Source organism: Mandrillus leucophaeus, unplaced genomic scaffold (genome assembly GCF_000951045.1).
Source record: "Mandrillus leucophaeus isolate KB7577 unplaced genomic scaffold, Mleu.le_1.0 Scaffold646, whole genome shotgun sequence".
NCBI lineage: Eukaryota > Metazoa > Chordata > Mammalia > Primates > Cercopithecidae > Mandrillus > Mandrillus leucophaeus.
This window is the reverse complement of record NW_012106986.1, coordinates 835,751-851,508: the sequence shown is the minus strand read 5'-3', so window position 1 is coordinate 851,508 and position 15,758 is coordinate 835,751. Positions and strand designations below refer to the sequence as shown.

The 15,758-nt window shown below is 39.0% G+C and overlaps 1 protein-coding gene across 1 annotated transcript in view; it reads left to right on the top strand.

Annotated features, from left to right (window-relative positions):
• The window catches only part of CLASP2 (cytoplasmic linker associated protein 2), an 89,713-nt gene that overhangs the window by 57,422 nt on the left and 16,533 nt on the right, over positions 1–15,758 (top strand). The window contains exons 15-16 of the mRNA XM_012001019.1: positions 11,377–11,570; positions 12,697–12,825. Coding sequence (XP_011856409.1) covers positions 11,377–11,570; positions 12,697–12,825 — 323 coding nt within the window. The remainder of the gene's footprint in view (positions 1–11,376; positions 11,571–12,696; positions 12,826–15,758) is intronic.

Genomic DNA, 15,758 nt, shown 5'->3' with positions numbered 1-15,758 from the left:
CTGAATTTCTTTCTTTTTTTTTTTTTTTTTGGATGGACTCTTGCTCTTTCACCCAGGCTGGAGTGCTGTGGCACAATCTTGGCTCACAGCAACCTCTGCCTTCTGGATTCAAGCAATTCTCCTACCTCAGCTTCCCAAGTAGCTGGGTCTGCAGGCACACGCCACCGCTCCAGGCTAATTTTGTATTTTTAGTAGAGATGGGGTTTCACCATGTTGGCCAGGCTGGTCTTGAACTCCTGACCTCAAGTGATTCACCCACCTCAGCATCCCAAAATGCTGGGATTACAGGTGTGAGCCACCATGCCCAACCTAGATGCCCTTTATTTCTTTCTCTTGCCTGATTGCTCTGGCTAGGACTTCCAAAACTATGTTTAATAGAAGTGTTGAGAGAGGGCATCCTTGTCTTGTGCCATTTTTCAAGGGGGCTGCTTCCAGCTTTGACTAATGTTGGCTGCTGTGAGTTTGTCATATATGGCTGTTATTATTTTGAGGTATGTTCCTTCAATACCTAGTTTATTGAGAGTTTTAACATGAAGCAGTGTTGAATTTTATCAAGTCTTTTTTGTGTCTATTGAAATAATCATGTGGTTTTTGTCTTTAGTTCTGTTTATGTGATGAATCACATATATTGATTTATGTATGTTGAGCCAGCCTTGCATCCAGGGATGAGACCTACATGATCATGGTGGATTAACTTTTTGATGTCCTGCTGGATTCGGTTTGCCAGTATTTTCTTAAGAATCTTACATTGATGTTCATCAAGGATACTGGCCTGAAGTTTTCTTTTTGTTGTTGTTGTGGTTTTTTGTTTTGTTTTGTTTTGTTTTGAGACAGTCTGACTCCTTCACCCAGGCTGGAGGACAGTGGTGTGATCTTGGCTCACTACACCCTCCACCTCCTGGGTTCAAGCAATTCTGCTGCCTCAGCCTCCCGAATAGGTAGGATTACAGGTGCATGCCACCACACCTGGCTAATTTTTTGTATTTTTAGTAGAGATGGGTTTTAACCATGTTGGCCAGGCTGATCTCAAACTCCTGACCTCAGGTGATCTGCCTGCCTCAGTTTCCCAAAGTGCTAGGGTTACAGGTGTGAGCCACCGTACCCAGACTCTGGCAGGTTTTGGTATTGTTCTGTGATGCTGGCCTCAAAATGAGTTGTGAAGAAGTCTTTCCTCCTCACTTTTTTGGAATCGTTTCTGTAGGAATGGTACCAGCTTTTATTTGTACATCTGGTAGAATTCAGCTGTGAATTCATCAGATCCCAGACTTTTTAAAATTATTATTATTATTCGTATGCTATCTATTACTGATTCAATTTTGGAGCTTGTTACTGGTCTGTTCAGGGAGTCAGTTTCTTCCTGCATCAGTTCTGGGAGGGTGTGTATGTCCAGGAATTTATCTGTCTCTTCTAGGTTTTCTAGTTTGTATGCATAGAGGTGTTCGTAGTAGTTTCTGATGGTTGTTTTATTTCTGTGCGGTCAGTAGTAACATTCCCTTCATCATTTCTAATTGTGTTTATCTTGATCTTCTCTCCTTGTTAGTCTAGCTAGTGGCCTATTTTATTAATTTTTTTCAAAAACAACTCCTGAATTCATTGATCTTTTGAATGTTTTGTGTCTCAATTTATTTCATTTCAGCTCTGATTTTTATTTCTCATCTTCTGCTAACATTGAAGTTAATTTGTTCTTCCTTCTCTAATTCTTTCAGTTATGAAGTTAGATTGTTATTTTGAGATCTAACTTTTTGATATTGGCGTTTAGTGCTATGAATTTACCTCTTAACACTGCCAAAGCTGTATCTCAAAGTCTTGTATCTTTGTTCTCATTGTTTTCAAAGAACTTCTTGATTTCTGCCTTAATTTCATTATTTACCCAAAAGTCATTCAGGGGCATGTTGTTTAATTCCATATAATTGCATGGTTTTTAGCAATTTTCATAGTCTTGACTTCTATTTTTATTGTGCTGTGGTCCAAACTTGTGTCTGGTATGATTTTGGTTCTTTTACATTTCTTGAGGATTGTTTTATATCCAATTATGTGGGCCATTTTAGAATATGTGCCATGCGATGATAAGAAGAATGTATATTCTGTTGGTTCAGGGTGGAGAGTTCTATAAAGGTCTGTCAGATCCATTTGGTCCAATGGTGAGTTTAGGTCCTGAATATCTTTGTTAATTTTCTGCCTCGATGATCTGTCTAATACTATCAGTGGAATGTTGAAGTCTCCTGCTGTTATTGTGTGGGAATCTATGTCTCTTTGTAGATCTCTAAGAATTTGCTTTATGAATCTGTGCTCCTGTGTTGGGTGCATATATGTTTAGGATACTTAGGTCTCCTTGTTGAATTGAACCCTTTTCCATTATGGAATGTCCTACTTTGTCTTCTTTGATCTTTGTCGGTTCAAAATCTCTTCTGTCTGAAATTAGATTGCAACCCCTGATTTTTTGTTTTGCATTTGCTTGGTAGATTTTCCTCCATACCTTTATTTTGAGTCTCTGTGTATTATGACATCTGAGCACTTTGGGAGGCCAAGGCAGGCAGATCACTTGACATCAGGAGTTCAAGAACAGCCTGGCAAACATGGTAAAAACCTATCTCTACTAAAAATACAAAAATTAGCTGGGTGTGGTGGGGCACACCTGTTATCCCAGCTATAATTTTTTTTAAAAAGCAGCAGCAGCAACCTGACCACGCTTTGGTAGAGCATCTATGCTGGGGGAATCCCTTCTGCCCCCTGGTCAGCTCAAACTCTATAAAGCCAGAAGGCTGGATCAGCCAAGTCACCCAAACAGCAAAGATGGCAGCCCGCCCCTCCCGGCTCCTTCTTAGGGAGGTGCGGTGCCTCTACCGGTGGCTGTCTGGAATTCCAAGCCAGTGGGTCTTATCTTGTGAGGTGCTGTGGAAGTGGGGCCTGCAGGCTATCACTGCTCAGTCCCCTGGATTCAGCCTCTTTCCTAAGGCTATGTACGGGGGTCTAAACTCTCACTTTGCCGGAGCTGTAGCTACCTTTGTCTGAAAGCCCGAGTGTGTAAGGCTCCAGGGTCTCCACACATGCCTGAGTGGCTCCACTGCCAAGACTCCACATAGTTCTGACAGACTGAAGGCTGGTGGAGTGGGTGCACAAGGAGATCTCCTGACCCGAGGGTTGCAGAGATCGGTGGGAGAAGCATGGTTCCCTGGGGTCACATATTCACTCACCGCTTTCCTAGGCAGGGGAGGTTCCCCTGGCTCCGTGTTGCTCTCTAGTGGGCTGTTGTCCTGTCTTACTTTTCTTTGTTCTCTGTGGGTCAGGTTGTTTCCTTGATTAGTCCCATTGCGAGCACCTGGATGTTTGAGTTGAAGGTGTGTTTACTGACCCCTTCCCTTCCTCTCTGTGAGAGCCATGCACACTAGCTACTTCTAGTCGGCCATCTTGCCCCTTTATCCTTTCTTAGTTTTAAATTAACACATTTATAGCTATAAATTTTCCCCTTAGCACTGTTTTCACTCTCTCCTATAAGTTTTGGTATGTAGTTGTTTTTATTCAGTTGTCTCTCTAGGTTCTCTCATTTCTTCTTTGATCCATTAAGAGTGTGTTGTTTAATTTCCTCAAACTTGTGAATTTTCCAGTTTTACTCCTGTTACTGATTTGTAGCTTCATGTGGTGGGAGAAGATACTGTGTATTATATCCATAGTTTAAAATCTGCTGAAACTTACTTTGTGCCCCAACATATAACCTATATTGAAAAATGTCTTGTGTGCACCATATATGTCTGTTGGATGTAGTTGTTTTATTGTATTAAGTCCTCTGTTTTCTTATTTCTGTCTCTTTGTTCTATCCATTATTGAGAGTGAGAGTCCACCTATTATTGTAAAATTATTTTTCCTTTAAGTTCTGTCAGTTTTTGCTTCATATATTTTGATGATCTGTCATTAGCTGCATACATGTTTATAGTTGTTACTTATTCTTGATGCATAATTGAATCTTTTTAATATATAATGTCCTCATTCTTTATCTCTTGTAACCTTTTTTTCACTTAAGGTCTATTTTGTCTGATTTTTTTTTTTTTTCCTAAGGATCTCACTTTCATTGCCCAGGCTGGAATGCAATGGCTCTTGGCTTACTGCAGCCTCAACTTCCTGGGCTCAGGTGATTCTCCCACCTCAGCCTCCCTAGTAGCTGGGATTACAGGCACATGCCACCACGCCTGGCTAATTGTTTGTATTTTTAGTAGAGATGGGGTTTCGCTGTGTTGCCTGGTCTGGTCTTAAACTCCTGGGCTTAAGTGATCTGCCTCCCTTGGCCTCACAAAGTGCTGGTATTACAGGCATGCACCGCCACACCCAGCCTATTTTGTCTGGCATTAGTATAGCCACCCCTGCTCTCCGACTATTACTTATTGATATACCTATTACTATTACTGTTGATATACCATGTAAATAGTAATAGTAATTACTATTTGCAAAAGGATAGAATATCTTTCTATCCTTTTTTATCCATTCTGCTAATCTCTGTCTTTTGACTGGGTGATTTAATTCATTTACATTTAAAGTAATTACTGATAAAAAAGGACTTACTTCTGTCATGTTGCTATTTGTTTTCTGTACCCCTTATAGCTTGTCACTTTTTACATTACTACTTTTGTGTTTAGTTGTTTTGTAGTGAAATGTTTAAGTTTCTTATTTCCTTTAGTGTATATTTTATAGCTGTTTTCTTGGTTGTTTCCATGGGGGTTACATTTAATATCCTAAATTTATAATGCTACTTTAAATGTATGCCAGTTTAATTTCAATAACATACAAAAACTCTGTGTTTTTCCAGCTCTGGCCCCACCCTTTTCAGTTGTTGACATTATAAAATTACGTTTTTGTACAATTGTCTCCAGAAATACAAACTTTTACTATATTAGTCTATTAGATTATGTAGAAAACAAAAAGTGGAGTTACGTTCTGTTATTACAATAATAGTAGTTTTTATAATTGCCCATGTATATATTTACCTTTATTGAGATGTGTTTCTTCATATGGTTTCAAGTTACTGTCTAGTGTACTTTTAATTTCTCCCTCGCTTTTGAAGGACAGTTTTGACAGATATAGGATTCTTGGTTAACAGTTTTTTTCTTTTAGCACTTTGAATATATCAGCCTACTACCTTCTAACCTCCAACATTTCTAATGAGAAATCTGCTGATAATCTTACTGAGGGTCCTTTTTGTGTCACTGGTCACTTATCTGTTGCTGCTTGCAAGATTCTGTCTTTGCCTTTTGAAAATTATCATGTATCTTGATGGGGCTTTCTTTGAGTTCATTTTACATGGAATTCATTGAGCTTCTTACATGTTTATGTTCATATCTTTGATCAAATTTTGGAGGTTTTCAGCCATTATTTTTTCAAAATTTTTTTCTCTCTATTCTCTTCTGATACTCCCACAATGAGTAGATTTGTTCACTTGATGATGTCTCACATATCCTTGAGGCTCTGCTTACTAATTCTTTTGCCTGCTCAAATATGCTTATTAAGTAATTACACTAGTGAATTTTTTATTTCAGTTACCATACTTCCTAATTCCAGAATTTCTTTTTGGTTTCTTTTTAGGTTTCCTGTCTCTTTACTGATATTTCCATTTTGTTCATACATTATTTTCATAAATTTATATACATCTTAACTTCTTAGAGCATCTTTAAGACAGGTTTTTTTGTTTTTTTGTTTTTGAGACTTGCTCTGTTTTGTTTTTGAGTCTTGCTCTGTTGCCCAGGCTGGAGTGCAGTGGCTGGATCTCAGCTCACTGCAAGCTCCGCCTCCCGGGTTTACGCCATTCTCCTGCCTCAGCCTCCCAAGTAGCTGGGACTACAGGCGCCCGCCACCTCGCCCGGCTAGTTTTTTGTATTTTTTAGTAGAGACAGGGTTTCACCGTGTTAGCCAGGATGGTCTCGATCTCCTGACCTCGTGATCCGCCTGTCTCGGCCTCCCAAAGTGCTGGGATTACAGGCTTGAGCCACCGCACCCGGCCAAGACAGGTATTTTAAAATCTTTGTCTAGTAGATCTGCCATCAGATCTTTTTCAAGGGCAGTTTCTGTTTGTTTTTCCTTTGAGTATGCTGTACTATCCTGGTTCTTCATATGCCTTGTGATTTTTTTGTCGAAAACTGAATATTTGAATCTAATAATGTGGTTACATTGGAAATCAGATGCTCTCAATACCCCAGAGATTGTTGGCTTTTGTTATTTTTGCTTGTTGTTTCTGGTTTTGATTGTTGCAGGCTTTCTCTATGCCAAAGATCAGCCTCAGCCTGAGGTATAAACTTAAAGTCTTCTCAGATCCTTTCTGAGCCTGTATCTTTTTCTGGGCATGCATTGTCACTTTCTTACTCTCCATGTATATGCAGTTGTTTTTGAATATCCTGGTCTGTAATGTCTGGCTCCCAACAAGGAAAAAGAGAAAAATGTAATAGGAGGGGCAGGACCGTTAAGCCCCTGGAAGTTACTTTAGCAATAGTGAGGAAAGGTGCAACAATAATGGCTGCCTGCCTCTTTGTACCTCTGTTATTAGAAGCAGCAGTGACTAGGACTTGGAAAGGATCTTTAGAAGAAAAAAAAAAAGCAGCAGTTAACAGTACACAGATCCTCAGTATTCACAGAATAAGGTTCTTTTTTCATGCCCTGATTCCCACAAGCTCTGTGCAAGCTGCTCCAGCAACAAGTGCACAGCTGCCTGCCAAGGGGCTGGGGCTGGTAATGGGGGATGGGTAGTTGCTACTGTACTGAGAGCCGAAATTGATAGAAATTAGCCACGTTTTACCATCCAAAACTTTCCCTAGAAGTTATAAGCCTTCAGTAGACTAGAGTTCCAAAATAGTTACATCAGACAGATCCTGTTGTCTGGGTGAGGAGACAGAGTCCTGGTGCTTTCTAATCTACCATCTTCCCAGAATCTCAATAATATCTTACAGCTAAAGGATCCATTTCAGAATCACACATTGCATTTAATCATCACATCTCCATCAGTGTTCTCCTCCAGTGTTCAGTCTTTCCTTAGCTCTCATGACCATGACACTTTTGAAGTTATTTTGTAGCATTTCTCTGAATGTAGTTTTGTCTGATGTTTTCTCATGATTAGAATGAGGTTATACATTCTCAGCATCAGTATTGCAGAAGCGATGGTGCATTCTTTTCATTGCACCCTTTCTAGTAACACATGGTTTCACTGTGCTCCATCACTGGTGTTGTTAACTTTGATCTCCTGATTATGGTGGGGCTTACCAGACTTCCTTACTGTGAAGTTACTTTTTCTCTTTGTAATTAATAAGTGTTTTATCAGGAGACACTAATATTTTTAAACAGGTTACATATTCTGTTCATCTTTAAACTTGAATTCATTTATTTAGGAAATTTTTTATTTTGTATTCTAGAAAATTTATTTGGGAAAATTGACATACATATTTGTAACAGTATAGACTCATCGTTTCCCATTATAACGATCATTATTTATTTATTTTGAAGCTCAAATTGCCCTTGATTTGACCAACAGGATTCCATTCAAGCCGGCTTTTGTTGTTCTTTTGACATGTCCGCATCCTTGCATTCTGGTACTGTTGTACTATCCCTGCTTCAGTCCTGGAATCAGTCATTTCTCCAAGGATCCATCGTTCCTATTAAGGAAAGGTGGTTTTTACAGGCTAAGATCTGGACTCTAGATGTACTCACTGTTAGTGGGATGTCACTGCTCCCTAGACCTCTCAGTGGTCAGAGCTAGGGAATGTGTGTGTGTTTAGAGATTTACATTTCTGTTTCCATATCTATCAAAAACCATGTTTTTACACCAGTAGTTCCAATTCCATTCTCGCACCAAGGAAATTCTAATTTCCAGATTGATAACCCACTTTTCTGGCAGTGAGAAACCTAGCTTACGTTGTCTTTAATATATTTACTGATTTGATCAGTCCTCTGTATGCAACCATTTTTTCTGCCAATTTTTCTGCTGCCTCTGCTACTACCTCCTTACTTGCACAGATCTACTCCTCATCCTGCTAAGCTTTGCCATTCCATCCTCACTGAAAACCGTGAATGCCCTTCTTACTTCACTTTGGCTCCAACAGCTTACACTTGATTACCACTCTATGTGGACGCCCTTCCTACCTGTCTGGGCTTAAAGCTGATACATTCATCAGTGGATACCCTTCTTATAGTTTGTTTGGGAATCTGTCCTAATGCCTGGTCATTTATAATTTTGGTAACTTTTTAAAAATTATCCTTTGCATTTCTTTGATTACTTTTACCATCTTCTCATGTCAAGAGACAATATATCGGCCAGCTGCGGTGCCTTACGCCTGTAATCCCAACACTTTGGGAGGCCGAGGCAGGTGGATCACCCGAGGTGAGGAGTTCGAGACTAGCCTGGCCAATATGGTGAAACCCCATTTCTAACAAAAATTAGCTGGGCGTGGTGGCGCATGCCTGTAATTCCAGCTACTTGGGAGGCTGAGGCACGAGAATGGCTTGAACCTTGGAGATGGAGGTTGCTGTGAGCCGAGATCATGCCACTGCACTCCAGCCTGGGTGACAGAGCAAGACTCTGTTGCAGAAAAAAAGAAAAAAAGAGGGAGAGACAACATATCAAAAATATCATAAAGCCAAAATTATGACAGTTTGTCAGGATCATTCCCTTATTCCCTAATTATCTTCTCATTTACTAAGGATCATATATTTTATGTTTGGTAAAGGAAGACTTTATGGAAATCTAAATTGGGTATAGTGTTTTTGAACTTGAGAACACTATTTCATCATAGTCTAATGTGTGATTTACTTCTGAAACATAGGCAGCCATTTTATGTTGAGTAAACATTCTTTGAAGATGGATAAGCCCTCAGCTAAACTACAGTAGTACAAAGAAAAGAAAAAGGAAAAAAAACTACAGCAGTAGTAGTCCCATGCTTTGTATGGCAGTTGTTTTCATTTATTGTCTATTTTCATTTTTAATGTTGAGATGAAGAAGACCCTGTTTGACATTATTTTATTATGAACATTGTTAACATTATTCTTTTTAAAATTGTTCTCTATTTCTGTTCTGATTTTTCTTTTATTCTCCTCCCCCATGCAGTTTCCCCTCCTTTTTTTATTTTTAAAATCTAAAATTTGGCAAAGGATAATTTTGTTCAAGTCAGAATTTCTATAAAAGGAAATTATTTGAATATCTGATATGTCTCTCACCCAGTGTTTCTGCCCACATTACAATCAGGCACACACATTTATCAAAGTTAACAAGTCCAGAAAAAGCCACTGATAACCTTTGTTAAGCTTACTAGGAACTATAATGTTCTAGAATACTACCTCTAGTGAGGATAGTGCAGTTATTCAGGAAAGATTCATATAAAAGTTTGCCAAGCTGAAAGACTATTTCGTACTTCTTGAGCACTGCCACAAAAATATTATCAGAATTGTAATTGTTTCAATATTTGTCAGAAGGACACAGGAGAATTAACATTAATGAGCTTACTGTATTCTAGGCCCAAGTGCTCACCATGACCCTAGGAGGCAGATGCTGTTTTCCCATTTTACTGATAATAAAACTGCACCTCGGCAGTAATTAGGAAACTGCTTCAATCACAGAGTAAGAGGCAGAGATTTAATGAGACTACAAAGCCTATGTTCTTTTCCCTTGACCATGGTGCTGCTGTCTGTCAGAAGAGGAAAGATTCAGCACCTTTGGATTATCTCATTAGTATGATACAGATAATTCAGTTTTATAGCAATCTAGGTGCTTTCTCTGGAAGAAATTATTTTTCTGCCAGTCATCTGTCCAGATCATTATATATCAGGTCATTTCTAATTATCTAGAGTAATTGCAAAGCTTACTTTCATGGAAAAGATAACTGACTACCTGTGAAAAGCATTTTCTTGTGAATCCCATACATCCAGCTGAAATAAAAGACACTCTTAGAATGATCCTTTAACATCTTCCAAAATCTGTTAACTTACAGCTTTCCGGAAGTGATTTTTTTGTGGGATTTATAGAGATACATTCATCCTGCTGCAGTAGTTCTTGTTAAAACCAACAATAGTGATGCATTGGTCTGCAGCGTGCTCTATGGTTGTTTCATTCCAGAGAGATGGGAAGGAAATTAGTCTATGGCACAAGTCTAGGGCACTACCTGCTCTCAAGGGCTGAATTTATCATGTATTTGATCATCAAAAAATTTTAAGAAGAACTCTGGTATTTTGTGACATTCAAATGTGAATTCTTAGATTTAACTGTTACTCCTACAAAAATGGTTTAAAGCACTGTCTGATAACTTGTTTAAAAACAAGCAGTGACTTTTCATGGTTATAAAATCCATGAGTTTGTAATTGTGCTTGTAAAAAGAAGGCAAAAACAAATAAAAACTCCTTGGTAACCGCTGGGCCTAACTCAATGCTAAAATTTAAAGAGAGCTATATTAAGAATCTATTCTGCCTTTTCTATCGAATTGTATTTCAGGATAATCAGAATAGGTCTAGTTGATAAAGTTATTCTCTACAGAAGAATTCTACCCCATGGAAGGAGTGGTATGATTAGATAATCACCATTTTTAACTTGTATTAAAATAAGTGATTCAACAACAATCAGTGGCCAAAACCATTGATAGTCTGCACATGGTGGCTCATGCCTATAATCCCAACTCTTTGGGAGGCCAGTAGATCACTTGAGCCCAGGAATTCCAGACTGGCCTGGACAACATGGTGAGACCCCTTCTCTACAAAAAACACAAAAATTAGCTGGATGTGTAGGTACACACCTGTAGTTCCACCTACTCAGGAGGCTAAGTTGGGAGGATCAATTGAGCCTGGGAGGTGGAGACTGCAATGAGCCATGATCACACCACTATACTCCAGCCTTGGCGACAAAGTGAAACCCTGTCTCAGAAAAAAAGGGGGTGATTTATGAAGAAGTTTACAATAGTGGGATTAGATTGTCACTACCTAAATCTAGTGGTCGTTTTTATCATCACTAAAAACCATTTAAGCCTCCTGGCATGAAACCATAGAAATACATACTGAGGTATATAAAGAGGAAATGACATATATGGGATTTGCTAGAAATACTTCAGATAAAAGGGAAGGGAGGACAAAGATGCTGTAAGAATGGTAAAATCTTAAAAACTGTTAAATCTGGGTGATGAGTGTATAAGGGTTCATTATACTGGTCTCACTTTTGTGGATTTTTATTACACAAAGTTTTATGATAGCACCAGTGTTTTGGGAATGACAAAATTGAAAAGAAAATTACTTAAGTCTTTTTTTCTGTGTCTTTTTTACCGCAAACATAATGGTTTTATCTGTGTTTCATCACATAAAGTTGTTATCCCCATACTTGTGAGAATCACCCTATAAAGTTACAGAAGTAATATCATGTCCTTTCGACAGATCTTTCCCTAGACCATTCTGACCTAGTTGCAGAGTTGTTGAAGGAGCTGTCTAACCATAATGAGCGTGTAGAAGAAAGAAAAATCGCCCTCTATGAACTTATGAAACTGACACAGGAAGAATCTTTTAGTGTTTGGGATGAACACTTCAAAACAATATTGCTTTTATTGCTTGAAACCCTTGGAGATAAAGAGGTAAATGGCAAAATGTGTAAACAGTAGCCTGTCCTTTCTGTCTCTTTTAGATTGCCTGTTAATCCAGTGCTACACGGATTTAGAAATTGGAAGCATGAGTCTCTTCTGCTGCTTCTTTCTGCATGAACTTTTCACTAGGAAGTACTTTTTCTTCTAAACCAAGTAGCTCAACAATTTTGAACAATTAACAACAGGAAAAATGAAAGGTTGCAGGCTGAATTCTTATAGAAAAGTACATGTTACTTGTTTTACATATTTAGATTAGTTGCTCAGGAGCAACTTTTTATTTATTTATTTATTTATTTATTGAGAAGTAATCTCATTCTCAAGCCCAGGCTGGAATGCAGTGGTGTGATCTCAGCTCACTGCAACCTCCGCCTCGCAGGCTCCAGCGATTCTTCTGCCTCAGCCTCCTGAGTAGCTGGGATTATAGGCACGTGCCACCACCCGTGGCTAATTTTGTATTTTTGGTAGAGACGGGGTTTCACCATGTTGGCCAGGCTGGTCTCGAACTGCTGACCTCAAGTGATCCACCTGCTTCAGCCTTCCAAAGAGCTGGGATTACTGGCATGAGCCACCATGCCCAGCTCCAAAACTCCTTTTTATAGTCTGAATGTAGTTGTTGATTTCTTGCAAATACAGTAAGTGTAATATAAATTTTCAACTAGAGATAAGAAAACTTAATTATGTAGTATAACGCATACTTTATGCAGTTGTCTGCAACTCCTCCCCCATTATTAAGACCCTTAAGTTACAAAAATTGAAAATGTTGGCTGGGCGCGGTGGCTCAAGCCTGTAATCCCAGCACTTTGGGAGGCCGAGACGGGCAGATCATGAGGTCAGGAGATCGAGACCATCCTGGCTAACGTGGTGAAACCCCGTCTCTACTAAAAAATACAAAAAACTAGCCGGGCGAGGTGGCGGGCGCCTGTAGTCCCAGCTACTTGGGAGGCTGAGGCAGGAGAATGGCGTAAACCCGGGAGGTGGAGCTTGCAGTGAGCTGAGATCCGGCCACTGCACCCCAGCCTGGGCAACAGAGCGAGACTCTGTCTCAAAAAAAAAATTGAAAATGTTAAAGATTATCTACAACCCAAAATATTAAAAACATTTAAATGTTTCTTCTTAGCCTACAATCAGGGCTTTGGCGTTAAAGGTTTTAAGAGAAATCCTAAGGCATCAACCAGCAAGATTTAAAAACTATGCAGAATTGACTGTCATGAAAACATTGGAAGCACATAAAGATCCTCATAAGGAGGTAAGTTACCTGGAGGTTAAATTATTATTTCATTATTTTATTTCATGAAACATGTAAACATTGTATAAAATGTAGCCTTATTAATGATTTTCTTGAACATTTGCCTTGACATTCAGGGTAATACCTGATCAAGAAGCAAGCATATTTTTTTCTGTTAAATGAATTAAACAGTGATATCATGGCCTTTCACCTAAAATAGGCCAGCTCTAGGAAATAATTTATTTAATTTCGTTTTCTCCTTCACTTTGAGTTTTCTACTTAGAGTTTAGCAATCTTGTTTTCACTTTTCATTTAGCAATAAGAATTTGATTTTTTAAAATAACTAATGAAGATAAGAAATCATGGTTTTGGGGGGGTTGGTTGTTCGTTTGTTGAGTCAGGGTCTCACTCGGTTGCCCAGGCTGGAGTGCAGTGGTGTGATCACAGCTCACTGCAGCCTCAGCCTCCTGGTTCCAGCGATCCTCCCACCTCAGCTTCCTGAGTAGCTGGGACTGTAGGCATGCGCCAGCACACCTGGCTAATTTTTGGTATTTTTTATAGAGATGAAGTTTCACCATGTTGCCCAAGCAGGTCGTTGTTATTTTTAAGCGATAAATTGCCTAGAGGAGCTATTTATCTGCTACAAGTTTATTCACCAAAGTAGTGAGGACAGCTTTCATGGAAGAGTTCCATGAACCTGTTTCATAGTACTTGGTAGTCATGATATCTCTCTCCCCTTCTTCACCAGTGACATTGATTAGATAACTGTGAGGATTTGTGTTATAATCTCAGAAAGAATTAGAAAAAAAAGTTCAAATAGGGACTACATTTTTTTTTATTTCAATAGATTTTTTGAGCAACATGGTGTTTGGTTATATGAATAAGTTATTTAGTGGTGATTTCTGAGATTTTGGTGCATCCATCACCTGTGCAGTGTACACTATACCCAATGTGTAGTCTTTTATCCCTCATCCTGCTCCCACTCTTTCCCCCAAGTCCCCAGAGTCCATTGTATCATTTTATACCTTTGCACCCTTGTAGCCTAGCTCCCATTTATGAATGAGAATGTATGATGTTTGGTTTTCCATTCCTGAGTTACTTCACTTAGAATAAAGGTCACCAATTCCATCCAGGTTTCTGCGAATGCCATTATTTCCTTCATTTCTATGGCTGAGTAGTATTCCATGGTGTGTGTGTGTATATATACACATACACTTGGTGTGTGTGTGTGTGTGTGTGTATATATATACACATACAAAATTTCTTCATTCATTGATTGATGGGCATTTGGGCTTTTTCCATATTTTTGCAATTGCAAATTGTGCTGCTATAAACACCTGTGTGCAAGTACCTTTTTCATATCATGACTTCTTTTTTTCTAGGTAGATACCCAGTAGTGGAATTGCTGGATCAAATGGTAGTTCTACTTTTAGTTCTGTAAGGACTATATATCTAAGAGAAAGCAACTGAGAAATAGCATTAAGTATCTCTGGTAGAACCAAGACAGAAGCAAAAGACAGATCAAAAAAGGAAGGTTAAAATAGAAACGAGATAAAATGAATCAGAGCTAAATGCAAGAGCTAAAGCTATAAACCTCTCCAAAGAAAGCAGAGGTATAAATCTTTATTACTTTGGATTAGGCAGTGATTTCATAATATAACTAAAAGCAGAAGCAACCAGCAACAACAAAAAAGATAATTTGGACTTCTTCAAAATTAAATACTTTTGTGCTTTATTAGCTTAGTGGTCAGCTAGAGGTAACACTTTTAAAACAAATTTGGCCGGGCATGATGGCTTTGCCTGTTATTTCAACACTTTGGGAGGCCGAGGCAGGTGGATCACTTGAGGTCAGGAGTTCGAGACCAGCCTGGCCAACATGACAAAACCCCATCTTCACTAAAAATACAAAAATTAGCCAGGTGTCATGGTGGATACATCTAATCCCATCTATTTGGGAGGCTGAGGCAGGAGAATTGCTTGAACCTGGGAGGCAGAGGCTGCAGTGAGCCAAGATCATGCCACTGCATTCCAGTCTGGGTGACAGAGCAAGACTTGTCTCAAAAATAAAAATAAAATAAATTAAAAAATCAAAATATTTTCTGTCTTTCAAAGGACATTATCTTGAAAGTGAAAAGATAACTCATAGAATGGGAGAAAAAATTTGCAGACATGTATCTGATAAGGTACTAATATCCATATATATATTCTTACAACACAGCAATGAAAAGATGGCCCAATTTTTTAAATGGACAAAGGATCTGAATAAACATTTCTCCAAAGATACACAAATGGCAATAAGCACATGAAAAGATGGTCAACATCATTAGTCATTAGGAAAATGTAACCAAAGCCACAGTGAGAGATCACTTAACACCCAAAAGAAATACAGACAATACGTTGGTGAGGATGCAGGGAAATTGAAACCCTTGGGGTAATTACTTTTTTAAAAGATTTGACTGTGACTCTTCTAGAAGAGTGAATCATAACTTTTAAATATATCTGGATTTTTGCAGGGGTTTTGGGTTTTCTTTGTTTTGAGACCGAGTCTCGCTCTGTCACCCAGGCTGGAGTGCAGTGGCACGATAGCCCACTGCAACCTTTGCCTCCTGGGTTCAACAGGTTCTCCTGCCTCAGCCTCCCAAATAACTGGAATTACAGGTGTGCACCAACATGCCCTGCTAATTTTTGTGTAGAAACGGGGTTTTGCTGTGTTTGCCAGGCTGGTCTCAAACTCCTGGCCTCAAGTGATCTGCCTGGCTTGGCCTCCCAGAGTGCTGGGATTACAGACTTGAGCCACCTTGCCCAGCCCAGTTTTGTTTTCTGTTTCTGATTTTGTTTTATTCCATCAGTGTTCAGTAGTGATACACCTATGGCATTTCACTGAAAGTTTAAAAATGATGTCTAATATTTGTAGTTATTTACCTTTTGACCCAAATAAGGCCTGTAGCATCCCT